The sequence below is a fragment of the Gekko japonicus genome, unplaced genomic scaffold (assembly GCF_001447785.1).
Source record: "Gekko japonicus isolate JY-2015 unplaced genomic scaffold, Gekko_japonicus_V1.1 scaffold4351, whole genome shotgun sequence".
Taxonomy (NCBI): Eukaryota; Metazoa; Chordata; class Lepidosauria; order Squamata; family Gekkonidae; genus Gekko; species Gekko japonicus.
This window is the reverse complement of record NW_015162604.1, coordinates 63,309-85,096: the sequence shown is the minus strand read 5'-3', so window position 1 is coordinate 85,096 and position 21,788 is coordinate 63,309. Positions and strand designations below refer to the sequence as shown.

Sequence of the window (21,788 nt, the reverse complement as noted above, 5' to 3'; positions counted from 1 at the left end):
TTAAACCCGGAGCCTTTTGCTAGGGAGGCCGCTTCTTTGCCGCGCCGCAGGATTGTCCTGTGATCGGCACCTCCCCCCTAACCACGGGACCTCGACGGGACGTCTGATCGCACAGCCACGCGTTATTTTGCTCCAGGGCAAACAGCCATGCTTCCCCCCCCTGCATTTTCCTGCCCGTGTGACCAGGGCCCTTGTTGGTCTGAAGAGGCAGAACAAAGTTCAAATCCAGTGGCCTTTAAGAGCAACGAAGTTTTATTCAAGGTATAAGCTTTCATGTGCAAGCATGCTTCTTCAGATACGTAGCTTCAAGGTGGAATGGGAGCTTGAATCCCCTTCTCTCTAGTCCCAGCCAATGCTCCCTCTAAGCTGTGGAGTCTTGTGAGCAAAAATTGTACTTTGTGAGCTACTGGCATTAAAGCTGTGAGCGAGCGATTTGGCTCCTGCATCAATTAGTTTGCTCTGGAATCCCATCCTTCCTGAGCGAAGACAAAAAAACGTGTGAGTCAGAGGCTAACAAACTGAGCTAGCTCACACTAACTCAGCTTAGAGGGAAGACTGGTCCTAGCCTAACCAGATCCCTCACAGTGGCTCTCTTTGTTCCTAGCTCCAATAATGTGTTTTTGTACAGAACACCCAAAACATCTCACAAAATGATGGCAAAGCATCTTAGGCGAGATCCCTGACATGAAACCATCTAATCCAACCTTAGTAGACCCAGCTATTCTGTCAGAAGCGGCAATTAAGCCACATAATAATTCACTTCCGCACAAGTACAGGATACAGTTTGGCTTCAAGAGTAATAAGAAACTGTCAGTGTTCAGACAGCGAGGTTAAATATAGCCTTTTGTTCCCGTCTTTAATTTACCTGTTAACCGAATTCCTCAAGAGAACCTTTTGAACAGGAGGCTTTGGCAAACAATCCTTCCTTAGCAGGAGCCGGAGCCATTGTTTCTGAATGATCTTTAATAAAGGAAGCGACCGACACTCCTGCATATTGTGTCGTTACGTTTTCCACTGGCAGGGCTGGCTGTGCCTTTCAACGTGACGTGATGACCCTTTCATCCTAATTTCTGCCACAATTGCCTGAGAGCGATAAGATAGCCAAAGCCAATTCTGTTATCTCCCGTTCAAAGCGTTGCATGCTGAAAAGATACGAGATCTTCTTGCAAGCCGTCTCTTCGCTGAAATTAAAGTACGAATACATTATAGATAAAAGGGGGGTGCAGATCAAGGCACCGGAAGTAAAGTCTCTGGAACCCTGAACAGATGTATCGTCGTTGCTTTTAATAAGTGTAGCAGGAAAGTCATTATCCACTAAAACGGGTGTAGATGTTAGAACTCTGGGAAGAAATGCAGCAGATTGTTTTGTAAGGGGACAAATAATACTTGGGATTGGTTCACATGCAATGTTCTTGTCAGTTTGGTGTAGTGGTTAAGTGCACGGACTCTAATCTGGGAGAACCGAGTTTGATTCCCCACTCCTCCACTTGCAGCTGCTGGATGACCTTGGGCAAGCCATAGTTCTGATAAGAGCTGTTCTTGAAAAAGAGCAGTTTCTGTCAGAGCTCTCTCAGCCCCACCTACCTCACAGGGTGCCTGTTGTGGGGAGGGGAAGGGAAAGGAGTTTGTAAGCTGCTCTGAGACTCCCTTGGGTAGTGAAAGGTGGGGTATAAATCCAATCTCCTCCTCCTACTACTACTACTCTTGTTCTTCTTCTTCATCATCATGTGATCATTCCTGATTGTGATTAGACATGCACTAATATTAGGGGGCTAGGCCGGAACCACGGGAGTCTTTTGGGGGTTGGGGCATGAGGAAAAGAATGTCAGTGAAGCTCTAGGATTTTGCCTGATCTCTGTTGTCAAAACCTTGGAGCTTGGGAAGATTCTGAGAGCATTGTCAATATCTCCCCCTTCCGTTCACGTGCGCACTGGTGGGAACGGGGGAATGACTATGGAAGTTTGCCTGCTGATAGTGGGCTACTGGCAGCGCTAACTATATAGAATTGTGTGCTTCCCCCCGCTTTCAGAGGGGAGGTGGGTGGCTACCAGAAGCAGGGCCTTTCCTGTTGTGGCACATTGACTTTGGAACTCCCTCTCTCCAGTTGTTTGCCTGGTGCACAACTGGATGAGTTTTAGGTCCCCCCCCTTCCTCCTCTGCGCTCGCCCACTTCTAATTTTACTGCTTGGAGTTGTTACAAAATACGTGGAAATAGGTACCAGTACCAAATTTGAATTTGGGGTGGGGGTGGGGATCAGATTTCTGAATATTTTTAATTCCATTGAAGTCAATAAGAAATAACAATCATTTAACTAACTCCCATGGGTGGTTCCATGAGGTTTCTCAAAACAATCCTCCAGTTTTATTATAGGAGGCGTGTGATGGAAAGGAAGGCCGTGCCTGTTCCTCCACTGTGGGAAGCGTCTCAGCCAACGGCATGTGAACTGGGCCAAATCTCACACATTTAACCCCAAAAGAGTTTTCTGATGGGCACATGCAGGGGTCATTTCGTAGAAAAAGGAGTGCAGGAGCTCATTAGCATACCTCATTAGCATAACTCATTTGCATATGCCACACCCCATGACATCACCGGAAGTGTGTCAGAAGGCAACACCCACTGCTCAGGCTCCACTGGACTGTTTTGGATTGCTAGCCATTTATTTATTTATTTATTCAAGTATTTCTACCCCGCCCTACCCCGCCCTACCCCGCGAATGGGCTCAGGGCGGCTTACAGAGGCCTAAGCCATACATAAATACAATAAAAATCAGTAAATGACATGCAGATCTGTCCTGGCAGAGGAGGGAGAGCTTGTACCTGAATAAAACTTGGTCTTAAAGGTGCCACTTGCCAGCCCCCTGGGCCGTTTACTGCCGGAGCTCCGCTCCTGTGTGCTCCTGCAGGAAATGACCCCTGAGCACATGTCATAGCGTAGCATTTCCTCAAATGTGCGGTCTTAGTGGGGACCATTTTTGCATTTCAGCTGCAGGGGATGTCCTGTCCAAGTGACCTGACAACTAGGGTTGTCCCTTCTGCCGGAAGGGCCCCCCCCCGCCACTGCTCAGAAGGCTGGTGGGGAGGGGGAATAAGGCAAACATTGCTGTTGCATCAACAGCATTTATTCATTTTATGTATTTATTTTATTATATTTCTATCCCGCCCTCCCCGTGAACAGCCTCAGGGCAGCTCACAATTAAGGGCACCATGTGCCAGGTATATAAAACATATAAAAACATATAAAACAAGACAAAAACAACCATATATTACAGTTAAAGTGCTCGATGTTGTTAATCCTTCAGACAAATTTAGATGGCGTACTGCAGATGTAACACAAAGTCCCCTTTCAGCGGTGACCGATCCATCATGATGCTGTGGCTCGATCTTCATACAGGGCCAACCCACTACCCCGTTGTTACTAACGATAATAGTTGGCGGTAGTGGTAGTGGCGGTTCCTCATTAAAAGAATTAAAAGCCTGGCGGAAGAGTACCATCTTGCAGGCCCTGCGGAAATGTAAAAGGTCCCGCAGGGCCCTGATCTCCTCTGGGAGCTTGTTCCACCAGGTAGGAGCCGCCACTGAAAAGGCCCTGGCCCTGGTTGCAGCCAGCCTGGCCTCCCTGGGGCCTGGAATCACTAACCGATGTTGTGACCCCGACCGTAGTGCTCTCTGGGGTATGTGTGGCATGATGTGGCGAACCCGTAAGTGATGTCATGCCTCTCTAGGGTTCAGAGTACCATAGAGTTTTCACTGAATCATAGAGTGGCATGATGTCATTTCCAGATCTGCCCTGAAAAATGCAGTCAGAGTATCAACGCAACATCCTCACCCCAAGTCCCTGCCACCCAGCCTCCCACTGGGTGCCAACCACCTGCTGGCAATGCTGCCACACAAGAGGAACATACGCAAGGGTAGAGTTGGCCTGTTTGTGCATCAGCCGAGGCCCTTAGGATGACTGAGTGTCCCCTGTCCCCTGCAAAGCACCTGGAAGCATCGGAAGCGGCCGAGGGCAAAGCAGTTGTGCTTTCTCGTCTCTTCCAGCCGCTCCATGTTCTCAACCCAGAGGGCCCAGAACAATTTCAGTGGATCTTTCTTGACGCTGTTAGGCCCGCCTGCCTGCATGGGGGGCTGAGAAGTGTCGGATAGTCACATGTCATTCCTGCAGTTCGGGGAGGGGGAGAAGGGAGCTGGAATGGGGGATGGGGAAGGTGGACTCGAGGAGGATGGAAAACAGAGTCACAACTTGTGGTGGGGGGGGAAGCAATGTGGCTATGACTGTTGCAGTGGGGAGGCAGTCATGCCGGGGCCCGGGGCCCTAGAGCCCCCTGCAGCTGCCTTGGTATTCACTGGCTTAGATCACGTGGACCAGATTCTCTTGGGCCCTAACCGTTCTCTCTCTGAATCAACCAGACTATGAAATATACGAATGAGCAGGGCTATTTTTGGGCAGGAACACACAGGAACGGAGTTCCGGCTGGCTTCCAAGTTGGCCACACCCAGCAGGAACTCATTAGCACAACAGGCCACACCCAACAGCAGAAACTCATTAGGATTGGCTACGTTAGGGGTGTGTGGCCTAACATGCAAAGGAGTTCCTGCTACAAAAAAGGCCCTGGGACAACAAGGTAAACAGAATAAGCAGCAAAAGGGGTGTGTGGCTGGATGACCACACTTCTGGTAACATGGGTGTGTGGCCCAGTATGCCAATGAGCTGCAATGTCAGGGGTGTGGCCTAATAGGCTAATAAGTTTCTGGTGTTGGGTGTGGCCTATTATGCTAATGAGTTCCTGCTGGGCTTTTTCCACAAAAAAAGCCCTGCGAATGAGTGAGTACACAGAAAATAAGGAGGTGTTCATATTTTTGCCTCTAGCCAATAAGAAGAAGGAGAAAGAACGCCCCGAAATCTCTCTCCCTTCAGACTTCGAGCACACGATCCACGTGGGGTTTGACGCCGTCACGGGGGAGTTCACGGTAAGTCCTCTCTCCGCTCCGTCTCTTTGTTGCTTCGAACGCTCCAATGGTTATATTCTCTTTCTTTCCAGCCATTCGTCGGTGAGTGACGTTCTGAGGGGGTGGGAACCCCAGACTGCTTTGAGCGACACTCGTGTGTTCGGAGTATTCTGTTGTAAACCGGCTCCGTGATTTATTTCATGGCTTGTTTCTGCCAGTCTGGAAGATGAAAATGTTGTAAAAGAAACAGTGGATCTGGGGGGGGATCTTGTAGACCTTCCAAACAAACAGTGGCAGTTTTCTATATGGACTCAACGTAGGGCTGTGGCGCCAACGTTCCTCTTCTGGGACTTTAAGAGCTGGTCTAGAGGAGATCTGAGCTGTAACCTTTGCGTCCCTGTTAGACCTCATTGTATGAATTGAGGCCATCACACAGTGAATTCCTCTTATTTCTGGCTACTGTGATTGGCGTGTACCAAAATGGCTACCAGTGTTCCCTTTAAGCTGAGTTAGTGTGAGCTAGCTCACAGTTTTTTAGCCTCCAGCTCACACATTTTTGTCTTCGCTCAGGAAGGAGGGCTCCAGAGCAAACTAATTTATGCAGTAGCCAAATCACCTGCTCACGACTTTAACGCTAGGAGCTCACAAAGTAGAATTTTTGCTTACAAGACTCCACAGCTTAGAGGGAGCATTGAATTGGCTACCCGCCTGAATCTCTCTGGTGGGAAACCTGTTGCAGAAAATAAGCTCAATTTTAGCACAGAAGTACTGCAAGATCCACGGGAGTGAAGGAGCTGTGGATTGGTGGATGCGACTCATTTTGTAATCCACTGACCCCAGAAGTATGATCCAGGTGGGTCGCCATGTTGGTCTGAAGCAGCAGAACAAAGTTTGAGTCCAGTGGCACCTTTAAGGCCAACAGAGTTTTATTCACAGTGTAAGCATTCATGTTTTGTATCTGAGGAAGTGGACGTGCACACAGAAGTTTCAACCGTGAACAAGACTTCGTTGGTCTCAAAGGTGCCACCGGACTCAAACTTTGTTCTACCCCGAGTAAGTTCTGCTTTATTCTCTTGCCTTAAGCATGCATAGGGTTTGCAGCCATTTGTCTGACCAGAAGAACTCGGACCTCTGAGTGCAAATTTGACCAGCTTTGCATTCCTTCAGGGACTTCTTAAATATTCAAGACTTTCTGCACAGTTGGTAGCGTTGCACGATAGTTTTTCGCTTGTCTTCTGTTTGCAGCACCCAGTCCATGTGTCTTTCCTTGGGCCTACGGAGTGCTTTTGGAGAACGCCCTGAGAGGTTTGCCTTCCCTGGGAAGTCACAAAGGGTGACCGTGTTGGTCTGCAGTGGAAGAGGTTGTTAGCACCCTGGAGCCTATCAAGATTTTAGGGGGACTAAGCTCTCAAGAGTCAAAGCTCCCTTTTTGACAAAGGGATCTTTGGCTCTCAAAAGTTTGTACCCCAAAAATCCTGCTAACCCCTAAGGTGCTACTGGGCTTGAATCTTGCTTTAATCGGTACATCCACCCGTCATTATTGGAACTGGTGGTACAACCTTCATCGTTACTCACTGGGTTTTGTTTATTTCTAACTTGGTTTTCTTTTCTTTTTCTTTTTTAAAAACCTGTTTGGAGACTTCTGACCACATTCAGACCATCATCGGTACCCACTGGGTTTTGTTAATTTCTAACTTGGTTTTCTTTTTTTCTTTTTTTAAAAAAAAAACATGTTTGGAGACTTCTGACCACATTCAGACAACCAGACAAACCACGAAAATGGGCCTTCGAAGTCCCTGGCCCTGCGTGTTCCCTCCTCCTAACAGCATGGCTTATACACCAGAGAGTTCCTTGCTTGTGATAAACTGCAGTTTGTTATGACTTCTGAATGAGACCAAAGGGTAAACTGTGGTTTGTTTTCCTGCTTATCAACCAGGATTGGAATCCTGGTTGGCTAGTAAGAAACAAACCACAACTGGTCCTGTTGTGTGACTCTGTTGTCACAACTAATTGTATGTTACTTCACAAGCTAGGAAGTCCCACAGACAACAAAGCTGCTCACATGGGGAGGACATCCAAGGGCCATTCTCAGTCCAGACAAGCCAGGGTTGGTTTTGCTCATTCAGCCAATGTGTTCCTCCACTGGGTAACGTCTGTGTGGGAGCCCACCCAAGCCTTTGAGCAGGAGCGCTTTCTCTCTGTCCCGGCGATTTAGGGAGCAGCCCTGCCCAGTTACTTGCCCCTCCCAAAGTGATGCTTTTAGCCTCAATTCGAACCTCAGGCCCAAGCATAGTTAAGGGGAGCCCTGCCAATCAGGTAGGACAAGGCAACTTGAGAGTCAGTCTGGTGTAACGGCTTGAATGTTGGACTAGGGCGGGGGGGAGTCCTGGGTTCAAATGTGACCTCAGCCTTAAAGCTCACTGGCTGATCCTAAGCCAGTCTTGTATTCTCAGCCTACCTACCTCTCAGGGTTGTTGTGAGAATAAAGTGGAGGAAGGGAAAGCCACGTGTGCTTCCTGGGTTCCTCACAGTAAAAGGGAGAATAAGAATATGAGAGAGAGAGAGAGAGAGGGAGAGGGAGAGAGAGAGAGAGAGAGAGAGAGGGAGAGAGAGTTCTGTAGAATGCCCGGTTCCTGCTCCAGCTGAGAGCCCCCCCACACTTTCCAGCTGTCGTTGGAGGGGGGGGGTCCTCAGAGGAAGAATCCAGACTCTCCTCCATCCATATGACACCCTCCCTCCAATATTTAATTTTTAATGTCGTTTGCATTTTTTAAAAAAATTCGTGAATCAACTTGGCCAGCAAGTGGGATAAAATAGGACGAATAAATTAATCATTTATACCAGGCATCACGTCACTGCTGGTATTTTTAAAACATTGCCCCGGGGGGGCATATTTCTAAATGTATTCCCGGTAAGCCATTGTCTCTGCAGTGGCACACCAAGGGAAAACACAGCTCCCCACCCCCACCCCCGGTACCATAAGGCAGGTTCTAAATATGGCACCGGTTGGCATGTGCTTGTCAGTCTTCACATCTGGAGCGGTGTCTGGCCGAGGCCTGTGACTCTCAAAGAGGGACGCGGCACTTAGCAGTTGCTAGTGTAGGGATGGCTTATCTGCTGGAGGCATCGTCTCCCCCCAAATATTTATAGTTTGAAATGGAGGGCCGGGCTGCCAGATCAATGAACGGCTTCTTACAGTGATTGCGGTCAAACGTACTATAAAGTCAAGAGGCCCCCTTGCTGAGCAAATGAGAACTCACTTCCTTAATCGCATTGTGACTCCAGCTCATGGCAGTGGACGCTTTGCTCCCCAGCCTTGCAGGAGAGAGGGACTCTCTTTCTCCCACTCGTACAGACGTGGCACACTCCTGGAGATTTGGAGGTCAGAAGTTAGAAGAGGGCTCCCCAACCTTTTTGGCCCCCGCGGGCACATTTGCAGTTCTGACACGGCATGGTGGGCGCGGCAACAGAACGGCTGCCGCAGGAGGTAGAGCCAGCCACAAAACGAGTGCCACGGCTTCAGTGCCACAGTGTAGATCCTTGTGCTGTGGTGGCAGCTGCTGCCAAAGCAGCCTTTTTAAAAAAAAAATCTGCACAGCCAATCAAATCTCCAGTGGCCAATCAGAAGCCTTGCTGGGCAAAAGCTCTACTTGGCCCCACCCACTTCCTGAAAATACTTGGCAGGTGCCAGAAAAGGTGTCGACAAACACCACGGCGCCCATGTTGGGGACCTCTGAACTAGAATATCGGTTATGGGTGCGAACAACAATAGGGAATGTCTTTGTACCCTGCTTGTAAGCCACTTGGGAAGGAACATCGGACTAGCCCCTCGAGGCAATGGCCCTGGAGCTGGGAGACCTTCGGCCTGATCCAGCAACCTGATTTAGCAACAAGTATCTCCTTCCTGCGCATTCCCCGGACAGCAAAGGTGACAAACAAGCAATTATTGGAGCCCATAGAACCAGACACGCCATTGGAAGGAAAAATCACAAAACTGCAACTGACTGATTTCGGCCATGTCAGGCGGAAGAACTCACTAGAAAAAGCAATTATGCTCAGATTGGTTAGCAGCAAAAGGAAACTGGGTCACCAAAGAACACCATAGCTAGACGCCATAAAAGTCGACACCAGCCTGAGCGTGGAACAGCTCAAAGAAACAGTACAAGATCGGAAAATGTGGAGAGAGCTGGCCTGTACAATCGCCAAGAGTCGGACACGACTGAATAGCTAACAACATCTCCTTCCCCTGCAACTCTCTCCAAGAAGCGGTTCTGTCCTCTCACTTCAAATTTGCTTATTTAAAATATTGACATCCCCCTCCTCACCTTGATCTGCAGACTCGGGGGGGGAGGGGTTATCAGTATGCTGCGGGGCAAAAAACAAAACAATTCTGGAGCTTTTTGTCATCTTCTGGGCATGGAACAGCAGTCGCTGCGAGTGTGGAGGGGGAGATATTTGTGAATTTCTTGCATTGTGCAGAGGTTGGACTAGATGACCCTGGAGGTCCCTTCCAACTCTGTGATTCTAACAAAACCACTTCTACCGGGGAAAAAAGTCGCAACCAACTTATGGTGATCCCAGCAAGGGGCTTTCAAGGCTGGTGAGAAGCGGAGGTGGCCAGCCATGGCCTTCCTCTGCAGAGTCTTCCTGGGCAATCCAACTCCCCATCCTGCTTAGCTTCTGAGATCTGACGCGTTTGGGCTGCACCGCACCAGCTTCCCTTCTGCAGGTCAAAAAGTGGGCACTAAAAACAGGCAGTGACCAGGGATCGGGAGACCGTCTTCCTGATACGCAGATCCTGACTCACAAAGAACTTTAAAGGCACTTCAAATTGAACCCAGGAGGAAACGAGTCACCAGGGAAGATGTTTCGAAATAGATGTGAGAACGGCCAAGGCGACTCGCTCCGGTCATTTTGCCCTCCTTGAAGCTTAGGATTCCCATTCAAGGGCCAGCCCCACGTGAACCGTTTTGACTGGGCAGGTGCCATCGCCGCAAAAGCGTCTCTGAACAGGAAGCCGGGGCTCAGGAAGTACAAGGGAAGCACAGGGACCTCGGCAGTCGTTGTCGTGGTACTGGAAACTGGCAGCCGAGTTTTGGAACTACCACTGGATCCGTTATGGTAACTGTGGGGAGGAGAGATCTGCCTGTGAGCCAGTGCAGCCCTCTCTACACACACTGGGGCCCTCTAGAAGAAGGCCATGGTTGACCTGGAGCACTAACACCACTGCTCTGGTGAAGAAGGCCCAGCAGAGGCTCTTTTTTCTCAGACTTTTAAAGAAAAATAACTTGAGTGAGAAAATACTGATGTCCTTCTATCGTTGCTCAATAGAGAGCATTTTAACATACTGCATCTGTGCCTGGTTTGCCATTTGTACGGCTGTGGAGAGGAAAGCACTCCAGAGAGTTATCATCACAGCCCAGAAGATTATTGGCTGCCCTCTCCCGTTCCTGGAGGAATTGTATAGTTCTCGATGCTTGAAAAAAGCAAAGAACATTCTGCAGGATTTGTCACACCCTGAACACTCCCTGTTTGAACTGCTGCCTTCGGGTAGAAGATACAGGACAATTTTACTACTACTACTACTACTACTACTACTACTACTACTACTACTACTACTACTACTACTACTACTACTACTACTACTACTACTACTACTACTACTACTACTACTACTACTACTACTACTACTACTACTACTACTACTACTACTACTACTACTACTACTACTACTACTACTACTACTACTACTACTACTACTACTACTACTACCACCACTGTACTTATGCCGGGAGGTGGAAGGACCCGGGGGGACAGTCCTGGAGACGCGAGCGTCCCCAACCCACTCCCTCAGCGACAGCCGAGACGCCGAGGGAACTCAGGGGAGAAGGGGCGGTCCGCTCCTTTGGCTCAAGGGGGGGAGGGCCCGGGTGAAAGACAGAGGAGATTGGAGGGTCCCTGCCTTACCTCTCACCCTCGGAATGAAAGCGGCAACGGGCGACAGACACGGCGTCCGAGGCGGAAGTAGACACTCCCCTGAATGCACAACTCCACGGGGATTTGAAGGGAGGCGGGGCAAAACAGGGAAACCCTCAGGGATTGGGGGAACGCAGAGAGAGACAGATGGAAGAGCCTATGGGCTCCGATGGGTGGGTCTGCAAGGCGGGGAGGAGGATAAAAGGAAGGAAACGGAAAGTGCTGGGGAGGAGTTCAGAGATAATCGCACTGGCAAGACAGAGAGAGAGCGAAACGGCGATTACCCTGAGAGAGGTGCCTGGAGTGTGAGGCAACACCCAGCCCTTTCACTTCTGAGGTGCTTGTTTCCTTTCCTCATCCTCTCCTCAACACGGCGACAGGTTTTAAAGGGCCCGGGGGTAACCCTGAGCACGACACTACCCCTTTCCCAGTTCGTTGTTACTGTTCTAGCAGTGCTTTGAGTACATTATTAGTTTCTGACCCTATCTGGTCAATATTGGAAAGTTTATGGCCAGTAGCCCTGCCCTGGATGGCTTAGGCTAGCCCAGTCTGGTCAGATCTTGGAGGGTAAGCAGGGTCAGCCCCCGTTAGTGCTTGGATGGAGAGCTACTTAGGTGTAGTGGTTAAGAGCAGTGGGCTCTTAATTTGGAGAACAACTAGGTTCGATTCCCCCACTCCGCCACATGAAGCCGGCTGGGTGACCTTGGGTCAGTCACAGCACTTTCAGAGCTCTGTCAGCGCCCCCCCCAATAAGTCTAAGGTAAAGGTTTCCCTTGCTCGAAAGCTAGTCGAATCCAATGCTAGGGGGCGCTACTCATCTCTGTTTCTAAGCCGAAGAGCCAGCGCTGTCTGGAGACATTTCCGTGGTCATGTGGCCGGCATGAGTAAACGCCAAGGCGCATGGAACACTGTTACCTTCCCACCAAAGCGGTACCTGTTTATCGACTTGAAAAACTGCTAGGTTGGTGGGAGCTGGGACCAGAGACAGGAGCTCATTCCGTCACGCGGCACTCGGGTCTCGAACTGCCAAACTACAGACCTTCTGGTCTGCAGCTCAGCGCCTGAGCCTCTGAGCCACCGCTCGCCACAAAGGAGCTAGAACTTAAGGCTGCCAGACAGCCTTTGGGTCTCCTGGCTATACTACATGCAATGCCATACGATAATTATTATTAATTATTATTATCAGTGCTTGGAGGGGAGACCCCCCCAAGCAAGTTCAAGGTTGCTACACAATGGTAGGCAATTTACCTGTGTTGTAAATGTTGCTAGAATCCAACAAGGCAAAACCACCTCTGGGTGTCTCTTGCCATGGAAACCCGGCAGTGTTGCCATAAGCCAACCGCGACCTGATGGCGCTTTCCACCACCACACGACCAGCCAGCTGACCGAAGTTTGGTTTTTACTGGCCAAATAACCAACTGTGTTGTAAATGTTGCTAGAATCCAACACCCCTGCAGTACAAACTCAAGGTAAGACACGTGGAATGTGTATGTCAGCTGGGCATTTATGGTGCAATAAAACCGATTGTGTGGGAAGTTGGTGACTTCTAACCATTGTCCTCTTTCTTCATCCCTCGTCTGTTCTTTATCCCTTCCGGTCCTTATTTCCATTCTCTCCTGCACTCTGGGTAGGAGAAATGTGGAATAGGAAGAGTTTCTGGGGATATTTCTGTGGGCTCTGACAAAAAGACAAAGTTGGATGGCATGGCTTATGAACATGCTGTCGGGAAACCACTTTCCTGTGATCCCAGAGTAAATTTTGGATGGAGGAGTCCGGTAGGATGGGTAGGTTGTTTGCAGGTGCATCTGTTAGAGCTACCAGAAGATGTATGACACTAGCATGCTTAACCTGCCACGTGATCTGTGCATCCCCTGTGCTTCCGTCATCCAAATTTCCCTGGAGTTAATGTGGGATCCAGGAGATTGCAGGAGACGCTATTCATGTACATATGTCTGCCTGTGTTCCTCTTCCTCGTAAACTATCCTGAAACAGCTTGAAAAAGGAGAATGAGGTTTTCAAGCAGACTTGTATTTAGAGGGACGTAGACCTAGAACAAGAAGATTGTCCCACCTAATACAAACATGTGATGGTCCTGATCCTAGGTGTTCCCAGTGGCCCAGTTGTGCAGGAAGGCAGGATTATAAAATGGTTTCACTCCCCCCAAACACCACATAGATTAGCTCTGTCCCACCCCCGGTTCCAGTAACTAAATAATGGTTGCGTCCCCACCACAATGGGCTCTCCTGATACAGTCCAGGCTGGTTACGAAGCTTGATAGTCGCATGGTAATTACATTGCACCAGGGGGCTTTACTGTTCACTCCAGACCTCATAACAAAAATTTCTCCCAGTGTCCAGTGAGTACTCTCTCTCTCTCTCTCTCTCATATTCTTATTCTCCCCTTTACTGTGAGGAATCCAGGAAGCACACGTGGCTTTCCCTTCCTCCACTTTATTTTCACAACAACCCTCTCTCTCTCCCCCAGTTTGGCATAGTGGTTAAGTGGGTGGACTCTAATCTGGGAGAACTGGGTTTGATTCCCCCACTCCTCCACTTGCAGCTGCTGCATGACCTTGGCCAAGCCTTAGTTCTGCCAGAGCTGTTCTTTCAAGGACAGTTCTGTCAAGAGCTCTCTCAGCCCGCCTACCTCACAGGGTGTCTGTTGTGGGGAGGGGAAGGGGAAGGAGATTGTAAGCTGCCCTGAGACTCTGAGTGAAGGGTGGGGTATAAATCCAATCTCCTCCTCCTCCTCCTCCTCTTCCAAACAGGTGTTCCCTGAAAAATGACAGCCTGCTGAATTTAACGGGATCAGCTTCTCTCTCTCTCTCTCTCTCTCTCAAAAATTTGGAAGTGTTAGGGGAACATGCAAACTTCATTTGCAAAGTATTGTAGTAGTTGATATGCCTGCTGTGTGGGTGCTGCGTAAAGTGCAGGGCTCACAGTTCCTTGGACGCTGTTCTGGCTGAGTGGCTTATGATGCTCGTAGCGGTGTCAAAAATCGAAACCCGGGATACCTGCATGGGCTCTGAGGTTTGGTTTGGCTCGACATCATCAGCATCCACCTACATGATGTCATTTGTCAGAAATGCATGTCCAAACTCCCATCTCACTGTGCTTGAAGCAACCATGAATAGCAGAGATGAAGCCCTGGAACGCCAAGAGAATTGAATGAACCTGCTTATGCATGCTGCCAGGATAAAGGTGGTCTGGGAAAGGAAGCTTGGGTGCCGAAATATTTTGAAGGCGAATCCTGCAAAGCGTGCCTCTTAATGGAACAGATCCTCGTTCTGAAAATTGGCTGCATCCCAAACTTTTAAAGAGTCTGCTTACACGTTGTAATACTTTTTTTAAATGAGATTGTGTCTTTAGGCCCTGTAGATGCATTTCAGTAACCTTATCAAAATGCCTCTCTCTCTCTCTCTCTCTCTAATTGGCTGCATCCCAAACTTTTAAAGATTCTGCTTACACGTTGTAATACTTTTTTTTAATGAAATTGTGTCTTTAGGCTCTGTAGATGCATTTCAGTAACTTTATCAAAATGCCCCCCTCTCTCTCTCTCTCTCTCTCTCTTTTTTTTTGGGGGGGGATCTGCTAAGGATTTTCTCACTGGTGTGTGTTTGGCAGAAATTGGATTGTAGCAGCTGGTAACCTCCGAATTAAAAGTGAAATTGGAATTTGATTGACTATTCTCTTAGTAATGTTTTCCATGCATTTGTGGCAATTTGTAATCGATGGTGCTTAATACAGTGACTGGGAAAGTCAGATAAATCTTGCATGGAGCCAGTTAAGAATGGACACCACCGCCCCACGCACACACACTTTTACAGCACACCATTTGAATACAGAACAGCCCTGTTTACCCATTTAATCCTGGACGCTAAACTTGCACGGGAGGGGAGGAGTATTGTGGGTGATGACAGCCTTTGTTCCTCACCAACGCGCGCGCAGCCCTGATCACGAGTTACAGTGAATGCACATCCAAGCCTGGTACAGTCTACACTTGAGTTTTCTTTACACGCGCGCCGAGCAATTCTCATGGTTATGTCAAAAGCACGTACAGCTCGAACAGATGATTTAAATACCGCCTTTATCCCAGTACGGGTGTCCGATTTCATTTGCAAAACGAATGTGCCTTGGCCATTACAAAGGGATGCACGTCCATGCATGCAGGATGTATGTAACACAATGCACCGCAACACGTGAACACATGTATCGATCCTCCATGTGTGTGTGTGTGTCTGCTCGTCTACACAATCAGGCACCCCTCTTTTTTTTTTGGCGCGGATTACGCGATCAGTACTTGACCCATTTCCCTGGCCACAAATCCTAAACAGTGTCGTTTGTGGGGGGCAAAAGAACACCCGGTAAGAACAGGGGAGGGGGGGGTGATGCTTCCAGGCTTTGGACTTTTAAATGTAATCCCCCCCCCTTCCCTCACTGGTTTTTGAAATCTGTCTCCCTGTAGCCCGCCCACTCCCTCCTCCAATGGGATGGGCGACCTCTCTGCCCATTTCGGCCCATTGGATTTCACCTCCTTCCCGCCTTCTCAGTTTATCCCCCATTCTGTTTTAACTTTCTTTTCTTTCTTTATTTACGTCCATTGCAGCCAGATCTCTATGGCTCACAGATGTGCACAGGGAAGCTTCCAGAGGTGCGTCACAGGCCCAAAAGAAGCTTGCGTCCAAGGGCTTCTTTGAGATGTCATAGCACTGCCGCAGCAGGTTCCATGTGTGTGCAGTAGACTCCATTGCTTGGCTTCTCCCACTTTCCCATCATCAACCCCGTCCGCCCCCCCCCCCGCTCCCCAACCTCCAGAAGCCCACGTCACGCATCGTTTCTTGCAGAGAACATCGGTTAGAACGTAGTACCAGGCTGGGGTGGCGAAAAGAGGGATGCTTTGCTGCCCTTGAAGTGGCGCTGCTTAGATGTTAATCGTGCAGTAAAGACAGCGGGGGCGGGGATGGCTGGTTTCTTAAATTTAGAGAATTATACTGGATGTTTCAAGGCAGTTACTTTAAAAGAAAGAACAGCTCGGTGCAACGGTCAAGGTTTTGTAGTGAAGCCTCATCGCTTTGACTCTTCTATGTCCTTGCATTCAGCGCAGAGATGCAAAAGACGAAGGGAGGAGAAGGACTCCTCCCTACCATTTTAATTCCAAATTGTGGCCCTTCCTTCGAATGGCGGAGGAAGTCCCCCGGAGTCCAATTAACGCACTGGGAGGCCGCTTCAACCTCATTCAGATCTGCTGTTACCCTCTGAGCAGAATGGGGTTGCTCTCGTTCTGCGCTAAATATCCAGTGTAAGTCTCCTAAAAAGAAGCACTGTGTCATCCTCCAATTTAGAGTAGTGTTTGACGTGTGCACTGAATCGTCAGGGAAATGAGCTAAGCCTTTTCGTCATTGTTCCATGGACGGGCCCGTGTTGATTAAAGGATAAATTTCATGCACCTTTTTTCCCCCCCTGTCACGGTCATAACTTTCTTTTTTTTTTTTTAAGTTGGATCCAGGTTTTTAGCTCTTTCTTTTAGTAGAAGAAGGAGAGAATGATTGCACCTGCTGTAGAGTTTCTAACTTTAAACTGTCAGGCACCGATCAAAGTCTTGCGAGTAATCTTACACGTAGCATGGGATTCTGGGTAAGGAACGGTACGGGCAGGTGACAGAGAAGCCGATGGAAGGCGCTCAGTCGTCCCCCTCTTTGTCCGTCTGCCTTTTGCAGGGAATTCCGGAGCAGTGGGCCAGACTATTACAGACGTCAAACATAACGAAACTGGAACAGAAGAAGAACCCGCAAGCCGTTTTGGACGTCCTCAAATTCTACGATTCCAAAGAGACCGCAAACAACCAGAAATATATGAGCTTTACATCAGGAGGTAAGTGAATGAGAGTGGCGCAAAATTGGGGGGGGGGGGACACACCTAGGCAGTGAAGGCCTGTCCCTTTAAGGGGACCCTGTAACAGAATTCCTCTTTTTTTTTTTTTTAAAGAGCTCAAAGTTTGCACAGAGAAATGACGTCAAATTGCAAAGTCATCTGCAAGCATATCTCAGATCTGCATATCTCAAATCGGGGACCCCGGCAGCAGTGCTTCCTAGCCCCGCTCCTGTTTCCTTGCTGTCTTAGAGCAAAACTTGACGTCGGCTATGGGTCTGACCCATTGCTGCCATTTTGGAGAACAGTTTGGCCACTTAAAAATGCCACAGGTCAGCACAGCAGGACCAGGTGAATCTTGAGCACCCCTTAAGCCCCCCTCCCTCCATGGCTGTCCACCCTTGAAAAGGCATGAGAAGGAGGGGGAGGAGATCACCTGGTCCTGCCACTCTCTGTGGGTGTTTGCAGCATTCTTGAATGGCCAGATGCTTCTCTACAACGGCATGAAGTCTCGCTTGACCTTTAGATCTGTCCCTTGCAGGGACTGACTAGATCTCTGCCACTAGTCACTGCTGGACCCCTGGGACTTGACTGCTGCCCAGTGCCCCCTGTGTTGGGCACCAGTGGCTTGAAGACCTTCTGGTTCCACCAGAGCACATCCTGCCCCAACGCATGGTAGTCGCTCCCTTTGCTCAGGAACAGCAAGGAACGTTGTAGGGCTCCTCCCTCCCCAGCACCACTCCCAGATCTATAGCGTGGACTCTGATCTGGGAGGACCGGGTTTGATTCCCCATTCCTCCACATGCAGCCAGCTGGGTGACCTTGGGTCAGTCACAAGTTCTCGCAGAGCTGTTCTCTCGTGAGCAGTCCTCGAAAGAGCTCTCTCAGCCCCACCTACCTCAGAGAGTGTCTGTTGTGGGGAGGGGAAGGGAAAGGAGACCGTAAGCCGCTCTGAGACTCCTTTGGGTAGTGAAGGGCGGGGTATAAATCCAATCTCTTCTTCTTCTTCCCCGGGGTCTCCCCAAGTCTCAGAATCAGAATGGGGGGGGGGAAGGTTTGCGTCATCCCAAGCCCACCCTCTCTTTCCTGGGGTGTTGCCCTCTGTCGGAAGGCACCACACACTCTCCCTCCCTCTCTCTCTCTCTCTCTCCCTTCCTGGCCTGGTTGTGGAGTTCCCGTTTTATAATTCTGCTCCGCCCCCTCGTCAGTCCACCCCGCCTTTCCCCAGCCTCCTGAACCCAGCCCCATGGGCCGCCCCTCCCCACCAGCTGTGCCTGAGGGAGCCTCTAGCCTAGGGTTGCCAAGTTCTTTTTCAGCTGCAGCGGGGGACGCCCGGACGGTGTCTGGAGTCTATGGTTTTCCCTCCGATGGTCGTGGCCCCGTCCCCAGCGTGCCCAGCGTTGTCACGTCACTTCCGGGTGACGTGCACGTCGGGGTGGGGTTCCCCCCGGGGTCCGATCCGCCGGTGGCGGGGAACGGGCCTCTGGGGCGAGGGTTTCCCCACCCCCCGGGGGGGACTTGGGAAGCCTACTCTAGCCAGGCCATCCTTCTCTGCCCTCCCAAGCGCCCGTGTGGCTCAGCTCTCCTCCTGCCTTGCTCCGGCCTGGTCCCTGTTGGGCCTCTGCCAGCTTCCTCTGCGCTTGCTGGCTAGCCCAGCAGCCTCTGAGGCCTGGTTCTCCCCGGCATCGCTGTTGATGCCCTGGCTCCAGGGAATGACATCATCGGCCAGTGACGAGGCCCACACTTGGCTGCTGAACGTCAGCCAGCCGCAGCCCCAGGCCTCATCCCAGGGGCTCCTGCCATGTTTTCGGAGGTCGCAGAAGGTAGGGTGATGGTGGGAGGGTACGCCTTGGCGCCTGGGGTAGCAAGGATGACCCCATCCTCGCTGTGGGTGCCCCAGCTGAAGCCGGGCCAGGCTCTGGGCCCAGACAGACGTTTGATCAGTGTTTTTTCTTCTACTGAATACCCTGTAACCAGTGTTCCCTCTAAGCTGAGTTAGTGTGAGCTAGCTCACAGTTTTTTTAGCCTCCCGCGCATACATTTTTTTCTTAGCTCAGAAAGGAGGGCTCCAGAGCAAACTAATTTATGCAGTAGCCGAATGGCTCGCTCACAACTTTAATGCCAGTAGCTCACCGAGTAGAATTTTTGCTGACAAGACTTCACAGCTTAGAGGGAGCATTGCCTGTAACCATTTAGACTCTAACGTGCTGACTTTCGTCGATACATTTCAGATAAGAGTGCCCACGGATACATAGCGGCCCATCCTTCGGTGAGTATATAGCCTCTTACTGGTCATAAGCTTATTTCTTTTCTTTATCTCTGCCTGATTTCCTGGTTTAATCTGGTACACAACTGTTTCTAAATAAGGCTGCAATGGGTATAATTCCCTGGAACTATTTATAGCAAAGTTTGAAAGAGCCCTGTGCATTGATCTATGGCTGAATTACAGGAGGAACCCCGAAGATGCACTTAAGACAATCCACGTTCACGCCGAGTGATCAGTGTGAATGTTCCTCTTTTAAATGCTGAACGACCGAACAGGGATTTGTCCTTCATTTTTTAATGTTAAGTGACTTAATTTTATGTACTTGAGGATGCTGCAACGGCCCTGCAAGCTGCGTAGCCACTAGATTCACTGTGGAGTCTGCACGCGAACATTTCATGGGTTGAATAAGGCCGTGTAACAAATGGTGCCGGCATATGGGGAAACGAGAATGGCTTTTTAATTTTGCCGTGTTTTATGAATTCGCCCATTTCGGCGGAGGTGAAGAATGACGGCTGCACAGCCCTTAAGTCGAGAGCGGCTTCTTGGGGTGTGTGTGTTTGTGCGATGCCAGCAGTTATGGTTCCACAGGGCATTCGTGAGCTGTGTTTAAGCATCTGCGGCAGCAGTCGCAATGAATGGTGAGCTCTTTTCTTTTCCTCCACAGCCCTCCCTCTTGCCCCGGGTTCGAGTTAGATGAGCTCGGGAGGGCTGGCTGGAGAAGTCGGAAAGATGTACCAGCCGCCTGTTTCCCAGAAGGGCTCAAGCGCGCGCGCAGAGTGGTCGAGAAGGGGAGTCGTAGATCTCTGTTGCCCCCTCTGCCTGCCCCCTACCCTAGCACCGTGCTCAGGCTAGGAAGACGCGGGCTCCAGGTGGCCTTTTGTCTGTGATGTGAGCCTTTTCAGACATTATGTCCCCCCATACTGGGAGCCCACAAACCACATGCATCAGGAGCACATGGTCCCTACGACGTGCTCAATCCACGCAGCTAGATCAGATTCTGGCAGCACCTTGGAGACCCCCAAGATTTTTGGCATAAAGGCTTTCGAGAGTCAAAGCCCCGTCATCAGATACAAGAGCTTTGACTCTCAAAAGCCCCTGCCCTTAAAGTCTTGGCGGTCTCTAATGTGCTATTGGACTCTAATCTACCCTGTTCTCCCGAAAATAAGCCCTAGCGTGATTTCTATGCATTTGTGGTATAAGAGAAGAAGAAGAAGAGATTGGATTTATACCCCGCCCTTCACTTGGGAGTCTCAGAGTGGCTGACAAACTCCTTTCCCTTCCCCTCCCCACAACAGACACCCTGTGAGGTGGGTGGGGCCGAGAGAACTCTGGCACAAACTGCTCTTTTTCAGGAGCAGCTGTGCCAGAGCTTGTGACTGACCCAAGGTCACACCAGCCAGGTGCAAGTGGAGGAGTGGGGGAATCAAACCCGGTTCTCCCAGATTAGAGTCCGAGCACTTCACCACTACACCAAACTGGCTCCCTAGTGTGTCCTAGTGTGTCTTCTTGAGAAAAAATAAATATAAGACAGTGTCTTATTTTCGGGGAAACACGGTAGTTGTTCTAATGCCAATTGGCAGGTAGATTGCGGAGCTGCAGGGTGAGAGGCTCCTGGCTGGGCGTGGGATTTCTTATCCAGGGAGAGATGCATGTTGTGAAATCTGCTTTCCTGAGACTGGGACCATAGCTAGATCGGGGCAGTTATGTCCTCTGAAGCCACTGTAGACGTGATGGCTGTACTGCATTCATTCTCCGACTCTGCCGAAACGGGCAAATTTATAAAAACAGAAGTTAAAAATGTGGGGGGCTCGAACCCCACTAGTGTAAATTCAGCTGTGAGCAGTAGAAGAATGGCCGTATTTATTTATTTATTATTCTAATTTATACCCCGCCCTCCCCGCAAGCAGGCTCAGGGCGGCTTACACTGATTGGTACCCTGTACCATAAAAACCAATATACAAAATTTAAAACAGCATTACAAGTAACAACATTAAACATTAAAAGCAATCCAACAATAACAATTAAAGTGCCAGTGATAGTACTCTTTAGATGATACTCTTTGAATGACTCAGATGGCGTACTAACAATTTTCGCGGCGCCCAGAGAAATTCATTCCCCCCCCCCCCCCCCTTTTGCTGTACAGACTGAAGTGGGCTGCCCATTAACCGGAAGAGGAGGCTGCCCCCCCTCCCGTCCCATGCAGCTCTGCCTTCTCAGCTGTGACTTCAAGTGAATCCTTGGATTCTATGTATTTGTTTTATTTAAAATGTCAATTAGCTGCATTTTGTCCTTTCTGAGCTCAAGGCAGCCTATGACTTCGCTGAAATACATAAAAACACAAAAAGCAAGATTTAAAATGACAATTCAGGAGTGCTAGTAAACTCAACAAAATACGGCCCTCAATAAAATCGTCTTCAGCTGCTACCGAAAGAGCAAAAAGTGAGGGGTCCAGGCGCGCCTCCCTGGGGAAGTTGTTCCACAGTCGTGGAGCTGCCACTGAAAAGACCCCACTCTCATTTACCCACCAAGCTAGCCAGTTTGGTGTAGTGGTCAAATGTGTGGACTCTAATCTGGGAGAACCAGGATTGATTCCCCACACCTCCACTTGTACCTGCTGGATGACCTTGGGCAAGCCATAGTTCTGTCAGAGCTGTCCTTGAAAAAGAGCAGTCTCTGTCAGAGCTCTCTCAGCCCCTCCTGCTTCACTGGGTGTCTGTTCTGGGGAGGGGAAG

At 49.8% G+C, this 21,788-nt stretch overlaps 1 protein-coding gene across 4 annotated transcripts in view; it reads left to right on the top strand.

Moving 5' to 3' along the window:
* PAK3 (p21 protein (Cdc42/Rac)-activated kinase 3) overlaps positions 1-21,788 on the top strand; it is a 65,746-nt gene that overhangs the window by 5,802 nt on the left and 38,156 nt on the right. The window contains exons 2-6 of one of the 4 annotated variants that reach the window (XM_015406481.1): positions 4,868-4,988; positions 6,280-6,288; positions 15,572-15,599; positions 16,640-16,793; positions 19,022-19,059. In XM_015406481.1, the coding sequence (XP_015261967.1) occupies positions 4,868-4,988; positions 6,280-6,288; positions 15,572-15,599; positions 16,640-16,793; positions 19,022-19,059 (350 nt within the window). Of the gene's footprint in view, positions 1-4,867; positions 4,989-6,279; positions 6,289-15,528; positions 15,600-16,639; positions 16,794-19,021; positions 19,060-21,788 lie in introns of all 4 variants that reach the window. The other 3 variants (XM_015406479.1, XM_015406480.1, XM_015406482.1) reach the window with 3 other exon arrangements.